The sequence below is a fragment of the Meles meles genome, chromosome 18, assembly GCF_922984935.1.
Source record: "Meles meles chromosome 18, mMelMel3.1 paternal haplotype, whole genome shotgun sequence".
Taxonomy (NCBI): Eukaryota; Metazoa; Chordata; class Mammalia; order Carnivora; family Mustelidae; genus Meles; species Meles meles.
Window position 1 is genome coordinate 1,797,883 of NC_060083.1, and position 24,765 is coordinate 1,822,647.

The following is a 24,765-nucleotide window of genomic DNA, read 5'->3' on the forward strand; positions in this document are numbered from 1 at the left end:
TATATATATAGACACATTAATATTTTTAGCAATATGAGGGACAAGATCACATAATCAAACATTCACATTTCTGCAGTTAGTTCACACCAGTTCAAGTTTTTTTCATTTGAAATATAACATGTGAGGGACGCCTGGGTGGCTCAGTGGGTTAAAGCCTCTGCCTTTGGCTCAGGTCGTGATCCCAGGGTCCTAGGATCGCCTGCTTCCTCCTCTCTCTCCCTGCCTGCCTCTCTGACTACTTGTGATCTCTGTCTGTGCAATAAATAAAACATTAAAAAAAATAAATAACATGTGACCGTCAAAGCTTTCTGGATTTCTCCCATCCAAGTACTAACCAGGCCCGACCCTGCTTAGCTTCCGAGATCAGACAAGATCGGGCGCGTTCAGGGTGGCATGGCCGTAGACGCTTTCTGGATTTCTCAATTGCAGATAAGGAAATCGTGGACCCGCAGGAGCCAGTGCAAATCAAGACGGGCAAAGTGCCAGACAGGCAGCACAGTCACCCAGGAAAACCAGCAATGCCAAGAGACTTGAAGGGTGCACTTTCAAGGGCAATCACTCAGGGTCCAAACAGGGTAGAAGATTAGACCAAAATCATGCCAGAGGCCCTATGAGTTTGCCTGAAAAACCCAAAGACCAAATTATTTTAAGTGGTACCAGGAAAGTAGGGAAGCTGGCCCCAAATGCAAGGCAAGCAAATGCCAATATACTCTGGAATAATCCAATTTATTTACTTTTATTTTTTTCTTGGAATAACCCAACTTAAACAGCGTTCTCAAAGAATTCCCACAGAAAAAATCCAAAATCCATGTTCAGTCAGCCAAAAACCACTAAAATCACAAGCTACCAAGAGTGTGAATCTGAAGAAACAAATAGTGAATCAGACTCATAAAACCTACAGATACTAGAATCATCAGATGATGAATTTATGTGTAATAAACCTAAAGAAATACAAAATAGGCTCAGAAGTGGGATGAAGGGATAAAGGAACAAGAAACTAAAAACTGACCAGGCAAATCTGAATTGAAAAAATATCTAGAAGGGCACCTGGGTGGCTCAGTGGGTTAAAGCCTCTGCCTTCAGCTCAGGTCATGATCCTGCGGTCCTGGTATCAAGCCCCGCATCGGGCTCTCTGCTCGGCGGGGAGCCTGCTTCCTCCTCACTCTCTGCCTGCCTCTCTGCCTACTTATGATCTCTGTCTGTCAAATAAATAAATAAAATCTTTAAAAAAAAATCTAGAAATACAAAATTCAGTAACATTTAGATAAAAAAAATTGTAAATTATTGATTCAACAGCAGATTAAACCCATCTTAAGAGACAATAAATGAATAAAGAAGACAATAAATGAACCAAAACACAGATCTGAAGAAACGACCATCGATGTAAAAAAGCTACATACGATATAGTTTTAGGCATATGACATTCTGGAAAAGGCAAAACTATGGAGGCAGTGAGATTAATGGTTCTCAGGGATTAGCAGGTAGGAAGAGATGAAAAGGAAGAGTATGGACAGTTTTTAGGGCAGTACAAATACTCTTAATACCATAACGATGGACCCATGCCATGGTGCATTTGTCGAAAGCCATTGAACGCACAGCACCAGAAGTGAACCCTGATGTAAACTGTGGACTGTGGCGACTATAACGTGTCTGGGTAGGTTCAACAATGGCAACAAATGTCCCGCTCTGATGGGGGACGTGGATGATGGGGGTGGCAGGCCTATGTATGTGCGGGGGCCAAGAGTGTACAGGAAATCGCTGTACCCTCCTCTCAATTTTGCTGTGAACATTAAATTGCTCTGAAAAGGGGCACCTGGGTGGCTCAGTCGGTTAAGCATCTGCCTTGGGCTCAGGTCATGATCTCAGGGTCCTAGGACTGTAGACCCCAGTGGAGGAAGGGCTCTCTGCTTACTGGGGAGTCTGCTTCTCCTTCTCCTCTCTGCTATCTCTGTCACTGTCTCTCTCAAATAAGTAAGTAAAATCTTAAAAAAAAAAAAAAAAAAAAAAAGGAAAACTGCCCTAAAAAAACAGTGTTACAGGGTGAGGGGAGGGGGGAGAAAAGAAAAAGCAAACAAAGAAAAACCAAAAAAGAATCACCTAGCCCTACGAGAAGCAAAGAACAGACAAGATGAAGACAGGAAAAAACATGGAGGCTGTCGAATCAGAATTCCAGAAGGAGAGAACTGAAAAATTAAGAGAGTGTAACTTCCAAATGAACAGAGAATAAAGAGGTGCTGTTGCTGAAATGCTGATGTTAACTCGAGCTCCCCGCTCACTCTCTAACCCGAGGTAAGTTACTTAACCGTCCTAAACCATGGTTTTCTCATTTGTAAAATGGGGCAATAATGCCGCCCTCAGAGGTGGTCTGGCCATTAGGTGAAATCCGAGTATAGCACTTGGCACAGACCCCAATAAATGTCACCTGTTGGCAATGAAAAAATAATTTTACCTACAAAGCAGACAGTAAATTAGTAGCAAATTAAGAATGAGATGAGGATGAAATAAGCATCCCTGGATAATGGTTTGATTTCAAAATCTCTGGAAGGCAGAGGCAGGATGACATTCAACCCTTCTTCATTTGTTCTGCTGAAGAGCCTTCGGAGAGGATCCAATTTCTGTCTGCATCCCTGCTGTTCCTTCTTCATACACCAATCCTTCTCCAGGACATTCTCCAAATCCTTCCAAATTTGCAAGTGGGTGTGAGAGAAAACTATTCTAATTCTTTTATTCCTGCCTAAGTTCTACTTTATAAACTGATTAAACAAAGAGGATAGAGATAAGAAAACCACATACTTACTTTTCATTAATTTTCCTGATAATTCCTTTAGTGGTGAAGAGGGATTATTTCTACTGGCTACTAGAAGTCTAGAGGAGGATTCTTGGGTTTCCATGGAAACTGGATGCGTTCCTGTTCTGGCCATTTCAAGATGGAGAGAATGGGCACTGTCACATTCCCGGGAAAGCAGCAAGTGATTCTGAATGTTGCTAGTTCTATCGTTCAGGTCAATTCCTTCGGATTGAGTCATAAGCAATTGAGCTGAGCTAGAATCCTCCAATCTCTTGTGAAGAGACTCAGTTACAAAAGATGTTGAAGCTTCATGCTGTTTAGATGGAGAGACAGGCTCAGCCAATGCGCTCTGCCTCACGGTGTTGAGACTGTGTGCTCTTATTCGGGACCAAGTTGTAGAGTGAAAACTTTCAGCTTCTAACCAAAATTTCACCAAATGCTCCATTCTCCGAAGTTCCATGAATTGAATGAAATAAGGGAGGACAACAGCGTCATGCAGGACTTGTTCAAGGGTCTTTGAAAGACTTGATTTGGTCTCTTGAGTCTGGTAGTCCAGACAAGATCTGCCTGAAAGAAGCAAAAGATTAGCAGTTCAGTAACAAATAATTTAAGATTAATGGATTAGTCAGCCACAATCAGCATTAGTGGTACCAGAATTCTTGAATAAAAGTTTACTTCCCTAGCAATTTAAGGAATAAATACCTAGAAATACTATCACTGTGACTGCTAAACAGGCAAAGAAACAAGTGTCCAAACTTAATTCATCTATTGAAAAGCTCTCTAACTCAACTCTACTTATCTCTGACTTTTAATGGCAGTTCAGACCATGGAAATTCTTGGGGAAAAAAAAAATCTTATGATACTAGTACCAAAGGCAGGCGGCCAATAAAAATATGAAAATATGTTCAATCTAATTAAAAAGGCCAGAAAAGCAAATTAATACAACGTTTTTGTCTGTCAAACTGGAAGATTTTTTTCCAAAAAATAACAGTAAAAACCAACAAAGGCACAGCAGAACAGGCAACACTCTCACCCACTGATGAGGAAAATACAAAATAACAAAACCTCTTTGGAAGAGCATTCGGCAACAGAGGGCAAAGCTTTAATAATCTGCATGATTTCGCAATCCAGTAACGCCACCTCTAGGAACTTTTCCTGAGGAAAAATTGTTCATGTGTGCATACAGCCAGAAAAACGTTACCAACACTCAGTGTTTGTGACAACAGAATACAGAGTAGCTCTAGGATTTTTATCTTGAGAAATAAAACTAAACTTACCAAAATTTAATAAAAATAAGTTCATTATATATGTAACTAAATTTAGGTTACGATTATGACCACAAACTATTTATTACAATAAACAAAAACAATTTTTTTTAACATTTACAGCATTGACATTTTGAGGTTCAGCTTCATAAAATTAACAGGGTTTTATCAATTTTTCAAAAGGGCTTTTCTTAATCCTTTGATATTCAAATCATTTTTTTTTTAAAGATTTTATTTATTTGAGAGATCACAAGTAGGCCGAGAGGCAGGCAGAGAGAAGGGAAAGCAGGCTCCCCGCCGAGCGGAGAGCCCAATGCAGGGCTCCATCCCAGGACTCTGAGATCATGACCCGAGCCGAAGGCAGAGGCTTTAACCCACGGAGCCACCCAGGCGCCCCCAAATCATTTTGTTTTGAAGCACTTTTGTGTCATCCTTGCTGGCTGTCTCATTTTTTTTTTTTTTTCCCGAGAGAGGGCGCAAGTAAGCGAGCACAGCCCAACCCAACACGGGGCTCTAGCTCATAACCCTACCTGAGCTGAAATCAAGAGTGGGGCGCTTAACCGACTGTGCCACCCAGGCGCCCCCTGGGTGTCTCATGTTCAAGGTTAACCAGTGCGTCTCTGTCAACATCACTTCCTCGAACTTCACAGAATTCTGATCCTTCGCAAGATTTACTAATTTTTAAATTAAAATTTTAATTCTGAGATAATGGTAAGTTCAAATACAACAGTAAGACACAATACAGGGAGATCCCACGTACCCTTTACCCGGGGTCCCCAAGGTGACATCTTGCAGTAGCATATTAGTGTCACGTCAAGGTACTGGCGTTGCTACGAGCGCCAGTCTTACTCAGAGTTCCCCACTGCACCTGCACACACCTGTGGCCCTCATTCCACGCAAAGGGATCCATGCAACTTCATCCTGGCTAACTGCCAAGTTACCAAACCGTTCCAATGCCACGTGGATGCCTCATGTGGCCTTTTGTGACCACCTCCTCCGTCCCTCACCTCTGGCAAACACTGCTCTGTCCTTCATTTCTCTAATTTTGTCATTTCAAGAATATTCTACAAACGGACTCATACCGCACATAACCTTTTGGGACTGGCTTTTGACGCTCGGCGTAACTCCCCCGGGACTCACGCAAGCGGTTAGGTCAATCAGTAGTGTGCTCTTCTTCACGGCTGAGGAGTGCTCTGTGGTGTGCACGTGCCAGCGTGTCTACGCACCCACTCGCCTGCTGCAAGACAGCCGGTGTTTGGCTTTTAAGCTGCTATGGACATCGGAGTATAGGCTTTTGTGGGAATGTAAGTTTCCACTTCTCTGGGATAAAGGCCGAAGAGTGCAACTGCAGGGTCATAGGACATCTGCACGTTTTGCTCTGTAAGAAACTGCCAAGCTAGGGGCGCCTGGGTGGCTCAGTGGGTTAAAGCCTCCGCTTTCGGCTCAGGTCATGGTTCCAGGGTTCTGGGATCGAGCCCCGCATCGGGCTCTCTGCTCCACGGGGAGCCTGCTTCCTCCTCTCTCTCTCTCTGCCTGCCTCTCTGCCTACTTGTGATTTCTGTCAAATAAATAAATAAAAATCTTTAAAAACAACAACAACAACAACAACAAAAAGAAACTGCCAAGCTATTTTCCAGAGTGGCTGTACCATTTCACGTCCCCACCAGGAACGCAGATGTCATCCAGGAAAGCTCACAGTTCTACTTCGTGATCAGTACAAATGCTGTGTGCAGCGTGCTGCTGAGTGTGGCCCACAGACACTCTGACGTCTTTGAAGACATAAAACTGTTACGCAAAGAGGTCAAAAGACGGGCTAATTTTCTCAGACATCCATTTTTCACTTTCCTTTCAATTTATGATACCACGACACACAACTTTTATAAAGTGCAGAACTGAGGGTAACGAAAATTCAGAAAACCTCGATCTCCTTCGTATCTTTTTTGGGGGTGGGGGAGAAGAAGTTATTTTAACATAGTAGGGATCCTACCACACTCACTGTTATGTGACCTGCTTTTTGCACTTTAACCTTGGATACTTCTCTAGGTCATCTTCGGACTTTTCAAGGGCTCCCTACCATTCCAGGTGCCGGTGCGCCACAACGTAGCCACTTCCCCATCGCCAGCTATGGCCGTGTTTGTTGTGCCTCTTTTTTGCTTTCACAAACACTGCAATCAACAGCTTTAGACATACTCGCATCTACTTCTTTTGGCATGTATGTGACTACCTCGGAGGGCCAGATCTTGTTTCACATTCTGATAACTACTTCCACACTGCCTTCCAAAAAGCCTTCATCAATCTACACTTCCACTAAATAGGACTGGCTAGTTCTCTTCATCTCCGTTACTATTCCAACTGTCAAACTTTAAAGATTTGCTGATGTGTTAGGGAGAACATTAACTCATTACTTAAATTTGCAGTTTCCTGAGTATGCGTGAAATGAGGTATCCCGTTCATATAATTAGTGGTTAAATGTATTTCTTCTTCTGGAAATGGCCCCCTCTCCCTTTTTTTTAAACTGCGAATGCTTTGTATTTTATGCTTATGGGAACATAATAGAGTATCATTTGTTATACTTGTAGCTGTTATTTTTACTTATTTTTAAAATTTTATTTATTTATTTTTTTTAACATTTTATTTATTCATTTGACAGCGAAAGAGATAGCGAGAAAGGAAACATTAAGCAGGGGAAGTAGGAGAGGAAGAAGCTGGCTTCCCGCCGAGCAGGGAGCCTGATGCGGAGCTTGATCCCAGGACCCCGGGATCATGACTCGAGCGGAAGGCAGACACCTAACAACTGAGGCCCCAGGTGCCCCAAATTTTATTTCAAGAAGGCTCCATGCCCAATGTGGGGATCGAACTCACAACCCACAGATCAAGAATCACATGCTCTTATCTTAAATACATTTTTCCAAAGCACATTCCCATTATACAGTGCTAGTATCTTCCAACAAGAGTTTCCCATAATACACTCAATCCTTCCTACTACAAGTTAACAAAAGTGAGTCACTTACCCAGGTCGCCAAAATGAGCAGCCTCCATGTGGCTTGGCTGCTTCTTCAGTGTTGCTGTCCTGCTACTTGAAAAGGAGTCCATGTTGGCAGAAATGGCATTGATCGCAACATGACTTGGTCCTGCTGCCTCAAGCAAGGCATGATTTTTAGTGCTTTTTTGTGGGGAATGTACAGATATTGAAGCTATAAGTTTTGGAAAAGAAAAAGGTTAAAAATTAAACACAATTTGATAGCTAAAAATGTCTCATAAAGGGCTTTAAGAGAACTTTAAAAATTAAATTTTGTAACACCTCCCTCAAGCATGCACACTCAACAAAAAATACTTATGGGAAAGGTAATCAAGCAGCAGAAAACTGGAAAGCAATGTCCTATTATTATTTATAACTCTCAAAATACTGTGCCCAAAACGGAACTTAAAAGAAGAGATGTTTCTTTGAGAACTTCTACACTTGATCTTAGCCAAAAGGCCGAGAAGCGATTTTCTTTGAGAACTTCTACTGATGACAGAAATCACCAAAGCCAGAACACATTCTGATATATGGACCTTTTCAATTCCTTAATCCTTTTTGTCCAAGGAACAAAACTAAAACTTGTGAAATGGGGTAAAAATGAGAAAAATATTCTTCAAAATACTTATTTTACTTACTTTATTTTTTTGTCAGAGGAAGACAGAGGGAGTGCACAAGCAAGGGAAACTGCAGGCTGAGGGAGAAGCAGGCTCCCTGCTGAGCAGGAAGCCCAATGTGGGACTCGATCCCAGGCCCCTGGGATCATGACCTGACCTGAAGGCAGCTGCTTAAGCCACCCAGGCATCCCCTTATTTTACTTTTTAATTGGGTAACAAAATTTCTCTAATGAAAAACATTTATGATCAAAGTTCAAGCTGCTTAGAGATAAAGCACACTTAAAAAATTCACAAAATAGATTTTCCTTAGTAGTCTGAAGAAATGGCCTATTGACCTCAGAATAAAGAGGTTACCCATTTGGTAACAGGAAATAAGCAACTCAATTTTACAATACTGTCAAAGTAGTCCCGTGACCTTGTTGCTACAGCTGGATCAGCAGTCTGCCTCTCCTATTTATTCCATACAAATATTAAAGACTCTTATTAAAGGTTTTTAAAAAGTGTTGGCCCAGCACATAGCTATAGCAAGAAGGACAGAAGGGACACCTGGGTGGTTGGGTCGGCTAAGCGTCTGCCTTCTGCTCAGGTCATGATCCCAGGGTCCTGGGACGCAGTCCCATACCGGGCTTCCCGCTCAGGGGCGGCCTGCTTCTCCCTCTGCCTGCTACTCTCCCTGCTTGTGCTCTCTCTCTGACAAATGAATAAAATCTTAAAAAAGAAATTTTTAAAAATGCCCACCGTGTCGGAAATGGTCTCCTTCCCTGACTCCTCCTCCTGAGGCTCTCTGCTCTTTTATTCTTTCTGCTAGAAACAACATTTACTCTCAAACCTTTTAATTATTACTAGAGCCAACTTTTCTGAAAAGATTATTTAAACCTGTAAGCACTGCTCTTTTCCCACAAATAAACTTGAGACTGACACATCTGTTAAAATAGGTAAAACTCCAGATAAAATAGGTACCTAAAATCTAAACAGATATCTAAAGGAGATTTTTAAAAAGAGTTATTAGGGGACGCCCAGGTGGCTCAGTCATTAAGCGTCTGCCTTCGGCTCAGGCCATGATTCCAGCGTCCTGGGATCCAGCCCCACTTTGGGCTCCCTGCTCGGCGGGGAGACTCCTTCTCCCTCTCACACCGCCCCTGCTTGTGTTCCCTCTCTGTGTCTCTATCAGATAAATAAATAAATACATTAAGACGTTATTAGTACCTCTGGCTGACTCAAGGGGAACATCTCACTCGCACTCTGGAACTCTCTGCAACAGCTCTCGGGTCCACCTCTAGGGAAATGGAGCCCCGGGGGAGCCCTGACCTGCATCTGACACCTGTCCTTTGATTCGGGCTTGGGGCCTCTTCATTCCTCACCGCTAGCTATTCTCACTTTGACTTTACCTTATCAAGACCAATTTGTCCGAATATCAAACTCACCGCAGTTCTTGCACACTAATGCTCCTACGCAATTTCCCTATCTCTGCTCAACCTGCCAGTCTCCAAAGCTCGAAATCGGGGCCCAATCCTTTTCACTCTACACGTTCACGTAAGACTGGTTGATTTTTCCCTAAAGACATTTAAACATCTACTTACATGGTCATTATCAACACCACACCCTTAATGCCGGCTTTGCTGTATTGCAGCAACAGAGCTTCTTCGGCTTCCATGCTACAGAACTCCTCCAGACTTGTACAGAAAGCACCAACATCCTACTCAAAAGCCTACAGGCTCCCTATTTTCTCTGTCAAAACTCTCTGCTCCGGTCTTTAAGGCCCTTACAATTGGGTATCAGTCTTCTGCGAAAATATCCCCTTACTTGTCTGAAGGTCCCTTTGCCCAATATATACTCAAAGAAGAGGCTGGGCCGTTAAGGAAAAAAGAAAGAACTGCCTCTTTCATTCAAATCCTTATTATTCAACTTTTATAGAGATTAAGTGCCATTTCTACAAAATCTTCCCCACACTTCAAAAACTACTTGCTGATCTCAAACTCCTCTGACCTCCTCACTATACTTCATCTAACGAAGCCGTCATGTTCAGGGTCTCTTTTGCTGCAACAAGAGCTACCAGAGTAGTACCTCCTACGTACCAGACCTTGTACTGGGGGCTTGATACACATTTTTGGAGGGTATACTATTACTTCATTAGCTCTCACACCAATTTTGTAAGACCAGTATTTTCCTCATTTTTTTTTTAAAGATTTTATTTATTTATTTGACAGAGATCACAAGTAGGCAGAGAGGCAGGCAGAGAGAGAGAGAGGAGGAAGCGCTGAGCAGGGAGCCCGATACGGCGCTCGATCCCAGGACCCTGAGATCATGACCTGAGCCAAAGGCAGAGGCTTTAACCCAGGCGCCCCTATTTTCCTCATTTTTGAGATGCAGAAAGACAAAAGTTAAATACTTGATATATGTCAATGAGACAGTAGTTGCTTCAACAGGCAGAATTTCAGCTTTGGTCTGCCATCCTCTAGAAAAAATCACTCTTTTACCTTTGGTTGGAAACAGACTCTAGAATTATTGTGTGGATAAAATAATATATGTAAATGTCTCCAAGTACCTCCCACCCACCATGCCAAAACTGAACATATAATTTCCCAACTTGATTCTCCACCAGCCGCACAGTTATAGGCAAGCCAGAAAAGTAGGTGTTAATCTGAAACCGTCCTGTCCCTTACACCTCCTATTTAATCAATAACAAAGTTGTATCCATTTTGGCTCTAAACTGATCACTCCAGATCTCTTTATTTGCATCCCTGTAGATCGAGCCCATGGCGTCTGTGGACTCCCTTGATGAGTGCTCCTCTCCCCTACCAATCTGTAAGCTCAGTGAGTGCAGGAGCCAAGACTTTTTGGTCTAGCCTCAGTTTTTGGCTAATGCCTATGACAGAACCGGTGTTCAAGAAATGGTTGGTATTATTATGTTGGTATATCTGCTACTATTCCACGTCTAAGTTCGAATCATACTGCAAACTTCTTGAGGGCCTGCTTCCTACACTGTTCTGTATGATTCTAAGGTAAGCCAGTGAATGCTAAGCACAGATTAGGTACTGTCACAGGGTAAAAACAGGGAATTTTTTAGCAGGGTACAGTTTCAGAAGTTAGGCAGGCCAGCCCTCTCACTCCACAAATGAAGAATCCGAGGAAGGTTACAGGACTTCCCAAGGTCACACTGTTAGTAGAGTTTAGAATAGAAGACCTGAGAAATCTAAAGTGCCTGAGACATCAAACCCCTTCCTTCTACATTCAGATCTCATCTTTACACATGCTGCTTGCTACGGGCTTGAAGTCTTTATCAAAGTCAGTCAAATTCTGCTTAAGGAAGGCGGTGTGAACCAACATGGAATCCACCTGGCTTAAAATTAATAGAAGTAAGCAGAAAATAAGACCGTAAAGTACCCTAGCTCTTCCCTAATGTTACAAATCTCTTAAGTTATAATTAGTCACTCTCCAGCAAACTGAGCATAAATGGCTAATACTCAATGCCAGCCACACAAGATACAAACATTTGAAAGAAAAGTCTATGTAGCGGGCACCTGGGTGGCTCAGTGGGTTAATGCCTCTGCCTTCGGCTCAGGTCCCGATCCTGGAGTCCTGGGATGGAGCCTCGCATCCAGCTCTCTGCTCAGCAGGGAGCTTGCTTCCCTTCCTCTCTCTCTGCCTGCCTCTCTGCCTACTTGTGATCTCTGTCTGTCAAATAAATAAATAAAATCTTAAAAAAAAAAAAAGTCTAAGTAGCAATCTACAGATCTCATGTAAACAGATTTTATTTATGAAATTTACATGTAATGGCTATATAAATAATTTCCATTATAATTTTCCATTCCAATCTTTGTAATTAATATAATAAAATCAGTCAAAACTATAGAAGAGATTACAACCTAAAGAAGCATGCTCTAACCTATAAACATAGACAATATACTGATTACAATAAAGTACTCTGGATAAATTTTAAGTTAAGACCATTCACCCAAAGTAACAGAGAAGTAAAAACTGTAATGATCCATACTTCCGCGTAAACAGCAGAAAGCCAAGCCTTGTAAGTGGCCGTTCTTTACTCCAGAACTGTCAGCTCAGTTCGCAGTATTTTTCACTTTGGGTTTTTTTTTTTTTTTTAAAGATTTTATTTATTTGACAGACAGAGATCACAAGTAGGTAGAGAGAGAGAGGGGGAAGCAGGCTCCCTGCCAAGCAGAGAACCTGATGTGGGGCTCGATCCTAGGACCCTGGGATCATGACCCGAGCCAAAGGCAGAGGCTTTCACCCACTGAGCCACCCAGGAGGCACTTTTTGTTTTGTTTTTAAAGATTTATTTATGGGGCGCCTGGGTGGCTCAGTCAGTTAAGCCTCTGCCTTCAGCTCAGGTCATGATCCCAGGGTCCAAAGATCGAGTCCCGCATCGGGCTCCTTCCTTGACAGGGAGTCTGCCCCCCCACCCCCACCCCGCGCGCCCCTCCTCCCATTTGTGCTCTTTCTCTCAAATAAAATAAATTTAAAAAATAAGAAACATGTATTTATTTATTTGAGAGAGAGAGAGAGAGCACAGTGGGGAGGGGCAGAGGGAGAGAGAGTCTGCAGCAGACTCCACCCTGAGCCGGGAACCCAACACAGAGCTTGATCTCATGACCCTGAGCCAAAACCAAGAGCCAGACACTCAACCCATGCAGGTACCCCTCGCTTTTTGCTTTTTTAAAAAAATAAAGTCAACTACAAACCATAAGAGACTCTCAACTACAGGAAAGAAAGTGAGGATTTCTAGACGGGAGATATGGGGGATGGGGTAACTGGGTAATGGACATTAAGGAGGACTCCTGATCCAATGAGCACTGAGTGTTACACGCAACTGATGAATCACTGAACTCTAGCTCTGATACTAACAATACACTCTACGTTAATTCACTGATTAAGTTAAAAAAATAATAAAGTCAACTCATCAATTCTAGGGAACAATCAGACATGTGATTAATGGAGGGCACTGGTTTACTGTATCACCAGGACAGCCAACAAATGCTTAGCAAAAGCCTATCATATACGCAAGGTGCTGAAGAATATACAGGTCGAACAAGGAAGTAAGTCATAATCATAAATAACTTAAAAGAAGGCAGAGAAGATTAATGGCAAAGGAAGGGGGCAAGATACCAGGATTAAATAGCCTGTAAATGCAAAGCACGTCACTTTTTAATACAATGGAAGGCCACTGAACTCACCTTTAACTGACTTGCCATCTGAGGTTTTCTCTTGTTCTTTGCCTTTCACTGGAAGATAAAAGAGCATCATGACCAACTTCTACAGTCAAAAAGATCCCATCTGGACAATGTGAAAATCAGACAAGCTTTGTTCTAACAGATGAATATTCACAGCTGTACAACAATGGAATAACTGCCTTGGAGAGGAACAGGGCAAGACAGTTTTCAGGAGAAGCTTCTCTAAGGAAGTGACCCTTGAACGTCGTTCAGTCAAGAGCACTGGGCGTGCTAATGGAGAGACAATGTCAGAATACCTGGGTTCAAATCTAGCTTGCAACTTATTACACAGCCCTGTGACCATGGACCAGTTCTTTACTTCTCTGGGTCTCAGTTTCCTTGATTTATGACTTTAGAACAGTAATAACATCTACCCTAGAGGGTTATGAGTGAAAAAAGAATAAAAGAGCTTAGAAGAGTAAGAGGTACAAGGTTAATTTAGGATGTTAACTAATATTACTAAAATATGCCACTAGATGCGTCTCAAGAAAAAAAAGAGTTCTTTGTGTATCATATCTTACTTTTTGCGTATTCCTCTCACAGCAGCAAATAAAAACATTCTAAACTTATAATCTAAATATCTAATACTCAAGGCTTAACTTCTCTTAAAATGTTACAGTCTCTTCTCCATTATACAAAACAGTAGAAATTCTACTGCAGGGGCGCCTGGGTGGCTCAGTGGGTTAAAGCCTCTGCCTTAGGCTCGGGTCGTGATCCCAGGGTTCTGGGATCGAGCCCCGCATCGGGCTCTCTGCTCTGCGGACAGCCTGCTTCCTCCTCTCTCTCTCTGCCTGCCTCTCTGCCTACTTGTGATCACTGTCTGTCAAATAAATAAATAAAAATCTTTAAAAAAAAAAAAAAAAAAAAAAAAAAAAAAAAAAGAAATTCTACTGCAAATATGCTAACAATGTAATATCCAAGCAAGGAACGTACATGGCAGCTTAAGCAAAGCGTGAACTCTTACAAGATCTGACGTGAGACTATTTTTAACCTTCCTTACTTTTCTTGTATTTTTTTCTCAACATTAAATTTCCTTTACCCTCACCATGAAAAGCCTATCAAAATAAGAAATCCCAACATGTGCTCTTCAACAGTCGACACTGAAAGGCTAGTAGCAGGAAATAATGAGCTCTCCAAGTATCGGATAAATTATCCATCAACGAGTATGTGAGTGCCTCATAGGTGCTAGACATAGTCCCGGCTCAGGAAGGAACAGTCCTGTCTTCAAGAAGTCTACATACAAGAATGTGGAGACAAACATGAACAAAAATGAGATCATTTCAGGTACTGATCACTGCTGTTGGGAAGAAAAAAAAATAAGGTAATGCCGTAGAAGCAACTGGGTTGCATCTGCCAACTGACTGCTTCTCCCACTTGAAACATGAACTTGTCTGGACTTCCAAGGCACTCGACTCCCTGGTTTCTAGCTGTTCCTTCTCAGTTTATCGCCTGGTCAACTTCTCCTCTACCTACTGAGAGTTTCTCAGAGAAAGCTGGGCACCTTTTCTTTTCACTATGTACACATGTGTATTTCCTGGCTGAACTTACCCATTCTGAAGGCTTTCAATAGCACAGACAAGCTATGAATCCTGAATTTCTATTTCTAGTCTAAAACCTTCCTGACCTTAAGATTCATTTTGTTAACCATCTACCCATCCTCTTCTATAATTACACTGGTCTAAAATGGAACATACCATCTCTTCCCAAACCTGGTTTATTTCACTTTTCATTTTCTCTCATGAATGACACTCTCACCCCAGTTTCTCAGGCCAAAAATCTCGGAGTCATTCTTAACATGTCTCTCCTTTACTTCTCACACCCAAAGCACTTCTAAGACCAACTGATTTTACCCCTAAGTCATACCTCCACAGTTCCGCTTTTGTCACCTTTAATACATTCTCATCAATCAGATCTCGTCAATATTTGAAACAACCAAGTACACACACAATCCAACAATAACCACATTATTAGTGTTTTGCCTTACTTCCCTTTTGCCCCTAAATCTTATATAAAGGGTCCTATGACTCACTACCTGATCCCACTGCTCTTCCCTTCCCAGAGATAAATACTGCCCTAAATTGGATGTGTTTTCTACCACTGATGTTTTTAGACTATCACTACATGAGTGTAAAACAAGGCAGTTATTCTGTAGATCTTTAAAAATGACATGAATAGTATTCTTCTACACATATCTGAAACTTGTATTCATCCCATAATTTGACTTGTCTATACTGATGCACTCATGTAGCTCTAGTTCATTCATTTTAGCTGCTTAATTCCTAAAATACACTTTTATTTATTCATTTTAGTACATGTCTTCCTATGTAGTCTATATGTAAGAATTTCTCAAGGAGGGGTGCCTGGGTAGCTCAGATGGTTGAGCATCTGCCTTCAGCTCAGGTCATGATCTCCGGGTCCTGGGATCGAGCCCATCAGACCCCTAGCTCAGCCAGGAGTCTGTCTCTCCTTCTCCCTCTGTCCCTCTCCCTGCTTGTGCTCTCTCTCTCTCTCAAATAAAAAAAATCTTAAAAAAAAAAAAAAAAGAACTTCTCTAGGATAAAACACTATAAACGGAATTAATAGGTAACCAGTGGTGGGCAATTCTAATGAAAGTGGCCATTTAATGAATATTTTTAAAATGGTATTTGATGGTATTTTTAATTCATTTCCTTGAATTCCTTTGAGGGAATATCCTTTTGTATTTATTGAGTATTTAGGTATCTTCTTTTATGGGCTGGCTATTCAATTCCTTTGTCCTTTACTTCTTTGCAGAAATTCCATTCATATTCTGGATGTAAATCCTTGGTGTTGCAAATACCTTATGTGTATTTTATTGTATGGCAGCTTTAAATTTTAGCGTAGCCAAATTTACATTATGTGGATTGTATTTTCCTATGTCTTAAAGATATCCTTTCCTAGCCCAGGATCAGATTTTTTTTTCCCTCTGTATTTTCTTCCATATGATCACAAATTTTGCTTTTTAAAATTCTGGGCTCTTACCTACCTGTATTTATTTCTGTTTGTCAGATATTGGGAAACTACAGCCCATGGGCCAAATCAAGCCCACCTTCAGTTTTTTATAAATAAAGTTTTAGTTTAACACAGCCATGTCCATTTGTTAAATATAATCTTGTCTTTTACAGAAAATTGACCCCTGATGTATATGATATGACAGAGAAAAATCCTAATTGTTTTTCTGCCAGAGGGATAGCAAACATCACTTACTGATTAGTCGAACCTTTCTCAACTGAACAGGAACTCTTTTTATATACCAAGTTCCCATACATACATGAGTATGTTTCTGGGCATTTAATTCCAGTCTTAATTACCTAACCATATAATCAGCCTTTGGCAGGGCCAAGTCCTCTACCTTATTCTCTTACAAAACTATTTGCTCTATTAATTATAGGGTCAACTTGTCCTGATCCTAAAACCCCCATAGGAATTTTTAAAGTAGCACTGACTGAATGATTAATGTGGGGGAGAGTTCACATCTTTCTGGGATTGAGTCTTTCTATCCATGAACATAGTATACCTCTCCATTTATCTGGGTTTCCTTTCATGTCAAATTGGGTTTTGTAAACTCAATAATGATTTTAGTTTTGTTTTTACTGGCATACAGTGGTAAAACTGAGTTTTAAATACTCCCATATAAACATATGTATTTTTAAAACCCAACTGAACTCTTTTATGATTTCTAATAGTATGTGTGTAGATCTTCTTGTTTTTTAATATATGCAATTATGTCATCTGGGACTAACGATTCCTTTGTCTCCTTTCCATTCCAAAACTTAAATTTCCCTACTTTTTGTTTTGTGTATGTGCTATTGTGAAGACTATATTAGCTTTCTTTTTGTCTAATATCCCTGATATATTTTCCCATCCTTTTACTTTTAACCTTCTTATGATCCTTTTTATACTAAATGGAATACAGGAGGAATCTAGTCTTTTCACTGGGATAGCCCATTTCTGTTTATTGTGATTACTGCTCTAGATATCTAAAGAAGATCATTCTTAAAACTTTGTAAATTTGTTGATTTCTCCTGGTAATTCTGTATATTTTGCTTTATGTATTTTGAGACTGATATTAGGTGCAAAGCAGTTCAGAGTTTTATCTTCCTACTACCCTTTTCATTTTATCATAATGTAGTCACCTTTTTAGCCCTGATAATGTTTTGTTGTTTCAAGTATGTCATCTGCCACACAGCTTTCTTCTGGTTGACATCTGTCTGCTACATTCTTCCATCCAGTTATTTTCAATTTCTCTATGTCCTTATGTTTTAGTTGTGTTCCCAGTACTTTATTGCTGGATCTCGGTTTATTATCCAGCCTGACTTTTTGTCTTTTAGCCATACATTTGGTAGAATTAAGCCTATTTACATTTATTGTGACTACTGATTTAGGCTTATTTCAATTACATTATTCTATACTGCTAACTATACTTTTTCTTGTTTCTGTATTTCCTTGTATTATGAAACATCCAAAACAAAGACAATATGGGAATTTAATCTGAATAATACTGTTTATCAAATCTTAAGATTATGCTACATTTGCTTCTAAAAATTTTTCAAAAGAAGACATGCATGTGAAAATCCCTGATTGGATTCCCCCTTCTCCTAGGGAAATAATTTCATAAAATAGATTATTGTCTCCACCTACAGTTTTACTCTTTAACGTATTTCTGTATCTGTAAACAACATATAGCATTGATCGAAGGTTTTTAAATTTTATATAAGCAGTCCTACCAACTGCCATTCCCAACAGCAGCATAGCCTAACCAAATCTTGGTACAGTCAGGCTTTAATCCCATCCTTCAGGAGTTCTCAAGAACTTTAGTCCCTCAAGTAACACCTCTCTCTTCTGTATCATTTTCTCCCTCTCTACCAGATCATTTCTATCGCCATACAAACATTTTCTAGCACCTTTTATCTTAAAAAAAAAAAAAAAAAATCCCTTAACCTAAGAGCCCTTTTTAGTTCCTTTTCACTGCAGTTTCTTGAAAAGGGTTTTTTTATTCTTGCTACTTTCCACACTTCACCTTCTCTCTCCAACCCATTCCACTGATACTGACACCTCTCTCAAAAGTCATCAATTACTTCCACATTATCAAACTAAGTAGTTACTTCATCTTGATCCTGCAACACAACACACCCTTCTTTTTTAAACACTATCTTCTCTTAGCTTCCATGATATCACACTCCTATATAACTGGTATTTTTTTAAAGGTATATCTTTTTCCATGCATTTACCTTTTTGAAAAGATTTTATTTATTTATTTGACAGAGATCACAAGTAGGCAGAGAGAGGAGAAAGCAGGCTCCCCGCTGAGCAGAGAGCCTGATGCAGGGCTCGATCCCAGGACCCTGGGATCATGACCTGAGCCAAAGGCAGAGGCTTTAACCCACTGAGCCACCCAGGCGCCCCTGGTATTTTATTTTTGATTCCCCTTTGCCAATGGCTCATGTTCCTCGATTTAACTTAAAAAAAAACTTTTTAAAAAAGATTTTATTTATTCTTTTGAGAGAGAGAAACAGACAGACAAAGCACAAGAAAGGGGAGAGGCAGAGGAAGAGGGAGAAGCAGACCTCTGTCGAGCCAGAAGTGACATGGGGCTCGATCCCCGGACCTGGAGATCATGACCTGAGCTAAAGACAGACACCCAACCATCTGAGCCATCCAGGTGCCCCTCAATTTAACTTCTAAAAGCTGGCTTACCTCCAGAACTTTTGCCAAGGCTCTGTTCTTGTGTATAGAATGACAGGAAATGCTACCTGGCCACAGAACTCATTTTCTTCTTTCTAGCAAGAGTGCTGTAGCCTATTAGCTAGCTACTAGCTGGTTAGTTACTCTACATTTCCCAGAAGCTTTTGCAGTTATCTGTGACCATATGACTAACTTCTCACCAAAAGAATATGAATAGAAGTAACTCTGTGCCACTTTCCTAGCCAAAGCTTCTCTTTCCTCTTACCACGGGTCCGAGGACTGAGGACAGACAGAAGGGGCTATAACCCAGCTTTGACAATAGACCATACCCTAAGGGAAAGAGGTGTAACAATATGGGAGGAAAGATCCCTGAATGACTGTGAAGCAAAGCCACCCAATGAAACTGGACCATTACGTTCAAGAGAGTAATAAAAAAAAAAAAAAAATCTCTTATTTGAGCCACTACACTTCAGTGTGTCTTTGTTATAATAGCCTTAGCCTTTCAACATAACTAATTCTCACATTTTATGTATTCTCTAGGTGATCCCATCTAGTCCCATGTCATTAATTATCGGTTATGCAAAATGTTTTTGGGTTTTTTTTAAGATTTTATTTCTATATTTGACACAGAGAGAGAGCACACAAGCAGGGGGAGTGGCAGGCAGAGGGAGGAGGAAGTTGCTGAGGAAGGAGCCTAACGCGGGGGCTCGATCTCAGGACCTGAGCTGAAGGCAGTGGCTTAACCGACTGAGCCACCCAGGTACCCCTGTAAAGTATTTCTAAAGCCAGAACCGTATCTCAAGTTCTGACCTCTTCCCAGAACTATAGATTCATACACCCCACGGCCTCCTTGACGTATCCACATGGATGTCTGTGACACAAAGTCATAATTGCCAAAACAGCTCTTAATTCTTCCTGCCCCAAGCTCTAAGCTCAAAACTTTCCCAGTTTTTCTTCACTCCAATCATTTGTTCAAGTTATGCTATTTCTGTCTCCAAAGCATATCCTATACCCAGTAAGTTCCAGCCTTCTTCAGGCTCCTTAAACGCACCAGCTACGCTGCCTCAGGACATTTGTTCTAGTTCTCTCTGGTTAGAACGCAATTTCTTTGATCTTTTGTGAGGCTGGCTCGCTCCCTTCACTCAGATCTCAAACTAAATACCATCTTCTCAGACAAGCCTTCCTTTATTATCTGACCAAATACTGTGGTCCTGTGATCTACTCCCACATCAGTTTAAATTCCCTGCTCAGCACTTTTTACTAGCAGATATTTTTTGTTTTTATTCATTTATTCAACAAATATTTACCGAATTCCTAACTATGCCCAGGCACTGACCTACACATGGGGATACAGCTGTGAACAAAATCAGCTTCCATCTTAATAAAACAGAACAGGAGAGGGTGATAAATGCTGCGAGAAAGTCGGGAAGATAGGACTGCGAGGGCTGGGGACTGCAATGTTAAAAGTAGGATGGACAGACAAAGCCTCACCAAGATGTCAAATGGTCAAAAACCTTAAGGAGATGAGAGAACAAAATAGTGGGTGTCTGTGGGAAGAGGTTTCCAGGCAGAGGAAAAAAAAATAAGTGCAAAGGCCCTGAGGCAGGAATGTATTTGACAACAAAGAGGCCAATATAAAAAGAACAGTGAAAAGGAAACAGGAAACAGGAAAAGGAGAGCAGGAGATGAACACAGAGAAGAAATGGGAACAAGATTAAGGGGGGGGGGGCGTGTATACGAAGCTACTGGACAAATTTGAAGAGACAGGGGTCAAGGTTGAAAGAAGGGAAACCAAACTGAAGCCTACAGCAAGATAACTCTGCTTTCTCTATTTCTTTTTTTTATTTTTTTTTAAGATTTTATTTATTTACTAGAGAGAGGGAGATCACAAGGAGGCAGAGGCAGGCAGAGAGAGGAGGAAGCAGGCTCCCCGCTGAGCAGAGAGCTGGATGCGGGCTGGATCCCAGGACCCCTGGGATCATGACCTGAGCCGAAGGCAGAGGCTTTAACCCACTGAGCCACCCAGGCGCCCCTATTTCCTTTTTACCTTTAAAGATTTTATTTATTTGAGAGAGCAAGTGAGTGAGCAAGCAAGTGCTGGCAAAGGATGGGGGAGGCGGGGGAGGGGAGAGGGAAGCAGAAGGAAAGGGATAGGGAGTCCCAGGTAGGCTCTGTGCTCAGCTCGGGACTCAACACAGGGCTCCATCTCACAACCCTGAGATCATGATGTGAGCCAAAATCAAGAGTCAGACGCTCAACCGACTGAGCCACTCAGGCACCTGTTTTCTCTACTTTCATAAAACCAGCTTCCTCTTAACATTGAAGCTGAGATTTGAATGACATCCTCAACTGTCTAATCTACAGGGATGACCACCTAGACCAAGGGAGTTAATAGTCAGGGATGGTGAGAAAATGTTGAATTTGGTTACGTTCTGGGGTAGACTTAGCAGATTTGCTTATGTAGATACAGAGTAGGAAAGAAAGAAAGGTTCAAGAAGCTACTAAAGTTTTAGACTGAGCAAATAAAAGAAAAGACATGCAATTTGCTGAGGTGACCAAAAATCTGGAGTTAAACTGTGGATACAGTAAGTGAAAGATCCATCTGTCAGCCTATTATTTCTATTAACAGAGATACTGTATCTATTAGGTAGACGTATAAAGTGGACCAACAGTTGGATACACCATTCCTAACTCAGGGGAGAGAATTCAAGCTGGAGATGTAAATTCAGGAGTTGTCTGCATATAGGTGGTATTTAAAAATGGTATTTAAAGACTGGATGGGATCCCTAAACAGAAGCATCTCCAGCTTCTACTCTTGCCACATTCAGCCTGCAAAAAGCAACTACAATGATCTTTTTATAACACAAGATCAAATCACTCCGCTTTAAAAATTCTAAGGGGCACCTGGGTAGCTCAGTGGGTTGTGTCTGACTCTGGATTTCAGCTCAGGTCATCATCTCAGGGTCATGAGAGCCAGCCCCGAAGTAACGCCACACTGAGCATGTAGCCTGCTTAAGATTCTCTCCCTCTCCCCTACCCCTCTTGCACTCTCTCTCTTTCAAAAATAATAATAATAAATTTATATAATGTCTCTGCATTTGAAATAAAACCTAACTATGGCCTACAAAGCTCTGAATCTTGCCTACCTCTCCAAGCCCAAATCACAGTGGCCTTCCTTCCTTTCTTGAAGGACACCAAACTCTTTCTTGACTCACAACCTTTGGACATGCTCTTTCTTCCCTAGCCTCTGGTACCTCCTACTGACCCCTTGGCTCTAAGTTCCAAGGTCACCTGCTGAGGCTCCTCTCTAAAATCAAACCAAATATGCCTCTCCTCTCACCTCATCTCTGTCATGTTATCAATTTGTAAATATACGAATTTATACAAAGAAGTTTATTGTCTGTCTGCCTGCCCCAGCAGACAATAAGGTCCGTGGGTGCAGCGACTTTTTCTTGTTCAGTGCTTAATAATGAGGGCCTAACACAGTGCCTGCCAAGCAGCAGACATTCAAAAGTATTGTCGGACAGAGACAACAGTCTATTATGCAACATGCAATCTGCCTCATTATACACAGAATGCTTTCTTTCCCCCCTTAAAAAAAAAACCCACTTCAACACTGTCCAACAAATTAGAGCTATAAACTACGCCAAGGTACATTGTCAACAAAGCTTCCTTGTACCATTTTACAGGTTTCCTTCATTCAGCGGTGCTTTCCTTCGTTCCTCGCAGTATCATTCACTCACCCCACGACATCCCTTACTAAAACTCTGCATGTCCTTAAAAAGAATTCCTGAATTCCTATCTGGATGGGGCCTTTGGGAACCACCTAATTCTCGGTGGAGAGAGGAGGAAAAGGTGGGTTAACACTTTTCTATCCCAGGTGACAGTCAGTAGCAGAGCAGTCGTGCGAACCCAAGCCTCCGATAAGCTTCAGGGTTGTTCCCCGCCCCCCATACCTTTTCTCTTAAATAACAAGAACTTAAAGGACGCGTATCACCCAAAAAGACCTACCCTCGTTCATTCCGGATATGTACTTTGAATGCAACACAACAACTTTACCCGGGATCAAAACTAAACCGCCTCTCCTTAAAAACTGGGCGGCTACTACAACCGAAAATCAGAAATTTAGTTTACGAAGTGAGCGTTCCGGTAGTTAAGTTGACTTGCTAAGTCATCAAAAGGAACAGTCTTCATTAGGGAACCCCCTCCCCACCCCCCCGAAAAAGGGGAAACTAGAAAATAGCACCAGCTGAAGAAAAGAGCTTTTTTCAAAAACATGTTGCTTTCAGATATAAAACCCTCGAGATTCTGAAAAGTCAGAGACTTCCGAAACAGGGCACTAAAGGAATTTCCTTTTTCGGGAGCCACCGTCTGGACACACGAGCACGCAGACGCGAAAACCGGGTTTGCGCACACAGGCGTGAACTTGTTCGGGCTCCGGCAGACACTTTGGGGCCGGCGAGTAATTCCCCGCCGACCTCGCGCGAGGAGGCCACCTTCTCCCTCCCTGCAGTCCCGGAGCAAAGCAAGGCTCGCAGGGGGCGTCTGCGCGGAGGCCGAGGGCCTCGCCGCCACCCGGAGGAAAGCCCGTGCAGGCCCACCTGCCCCACCGCCGGCCCCCGAAGCCCGGCCTGGCCCCCAGCCGGAGCCCCCTCTGCTACCTTTCCGCCGGAAGAAGGACATGGCGGGGCCCGGGTCGGGGCGGAGGGCGCGGGGGGACCGTCGCGGGGAGGGCCCGGCTCCCCTCATCCAGCAACCGGCCCGGACTTCCGGGTCCGCAGCGGCCGCCGCACTAGCCTGAGAAGAGACCCTTCTTCCGGCTGTGGGCCCCGCCGCCTCCTCGAGCAGCCCCGGCAGCTCCCGCCGCCATATTATCAACAAGCCGCCCGCCCGGAGTTCCGGTCCTTCCCCGCGCGAGGCTTCACGGGAGGCCGAGCCGCCGGCCCCGCCCCCCAGCCCCGCCTCCTCTCGTGGGTGCGGGGGCGCGCGCCCGGCCCGCCCACGTGACCCTGCGCGCGCGCGGCCCGTCCCCTTTCCCAGGTCCGGCGTCGCTGCCAGGCTTGGGGAGATGCAGATCCGGTCCCCGCAAAGCTGACGCTCCCGGAGCCGGAGTCGCCTCCGCTCCCCGCGACCGCCGGAGCCTGGAGTGGATGGCGCGGGGCGTCGGGCCGTGGGCACTCGGAGGCCCTGCACACACGGCGAGGCCCGCGCTGCCGCCGAGCCCTCCTGCTTCTCGGCTCCCGTGAGGCCGAAGGCGCGGGCGGGCTTCGGCGGCGTCACCCTGCACCTGCAGCCCGAGCTCGCCCAGGCGGGACACCGCGAGGTCACGGTTCCTTGCAGGGGGAGGAGGGGGCATAACCTGTTCCGTGCGGCTCCACTGGCTTCCTCGGTCACAGTGACCTCGGCAATAAAAAAGGAGAAGTGGGCTTGTGCTCAGAACCAAATCCCCACGAATGCCCAAGTTTGAGAGGGACGGTAGCATAAAAGCGTCGCCAGTAATTACAAGGCAGACTCGAAAATTATCCTACAAGCTTCGTTCAAACGCCTTTTCCCCGGCAAATCTGGCCCTAAAGCAGCGGGGAAACAGGTCTCCCCCGCCCTCTGCGTGCCGCTCGCCACGGGGTGAGTGCACTGACCGGAAATAACTGTAGCCTTGTGTGTGCCCCTTTGGGCAAGGAATATAGAAGATAGCTCTCAATAAATGGTCACCGAGTGTTTTTTAGATCAGTGAAACCATGTGACGGTTGGGGAAACGGGGCCGAAAGGAAGTCCAACTTGTCCAAGATTATGGAGTGGCAGTGTTAGAGACTAACTAAAACCCGGGGTCTTTTCACCATATAATTAGAGCAACTTAATAGATTTGTTTTGGTCCTGGGCCTGTAAAGTAATCACAGCTGATACTTATTGATAGTTTTCTACGCAGTTACTGTGCCAAAGCCTCCAGATTAAGAAGAGTCCTTGGGGGGCGCCTGGGTGGCTCAGTGGGTTAAAGCCACTGCCTTCGGCTCAGGTCATGATCTCAGGGTCCTGGGATCGAGCCCCACATCGGGTTCTTCACTCAGCGGGGAGCCTGCTTCCTTCTCTCTCTCTCTGCCTGCCTCTGTCTACTTGTGATCTCTGTCAAATAAGTAAATAAAATCTTAAA

At 43.0% G+C, this 24,765-nt stretch overlaps 1 protein-coding gene and 1 pseudogene across 2 annotated transcripts in view; both read right to left on the reverse strand.

Annotated features, from left to right (window-relative positions):
- AKAP10 (A-kinase anchoring protein 10) overlaps positions 1 to 23,515 on the reverse strand; it is an 81,776-nt gene extending 58,261 nt beyond the window's left edge. For both annotated transcript variants that reach the window (XM_045984291.1, XM_045984292.1), the window contains exons 1-4: positions 23,282 to 23,515; positions 12,882 to 12,929; positions 7,065 to 7,247; positions 2,798 to 3,355 (exon numbers count right to left, since the gene is read on the reverse strand). In XM_045984291.1, coding sequence (XP_045840247.1) covers positions 2,798 to 3,355; positions 7,065 to 7,247; positions 12,882 to 12,929; positions 23,282 to 23,369 — 877 coding nt within the window. In that variant the 5' untranslated portion in view covers positions 23,370 to 23,515. The remainder of the gene's footprint in view (positions 1 to 2,797; positions 3,356 to 7,064; positions 7,248 to 12,881; positions 12,930 to 23,281) is intronic.
- Positions 7,394 to 7,543, reverse strand: LOC123930401 (annotated as a pseudogene).
- Positions 23,516 to 24,765: the final 1,250 nt, after the last annotated feature.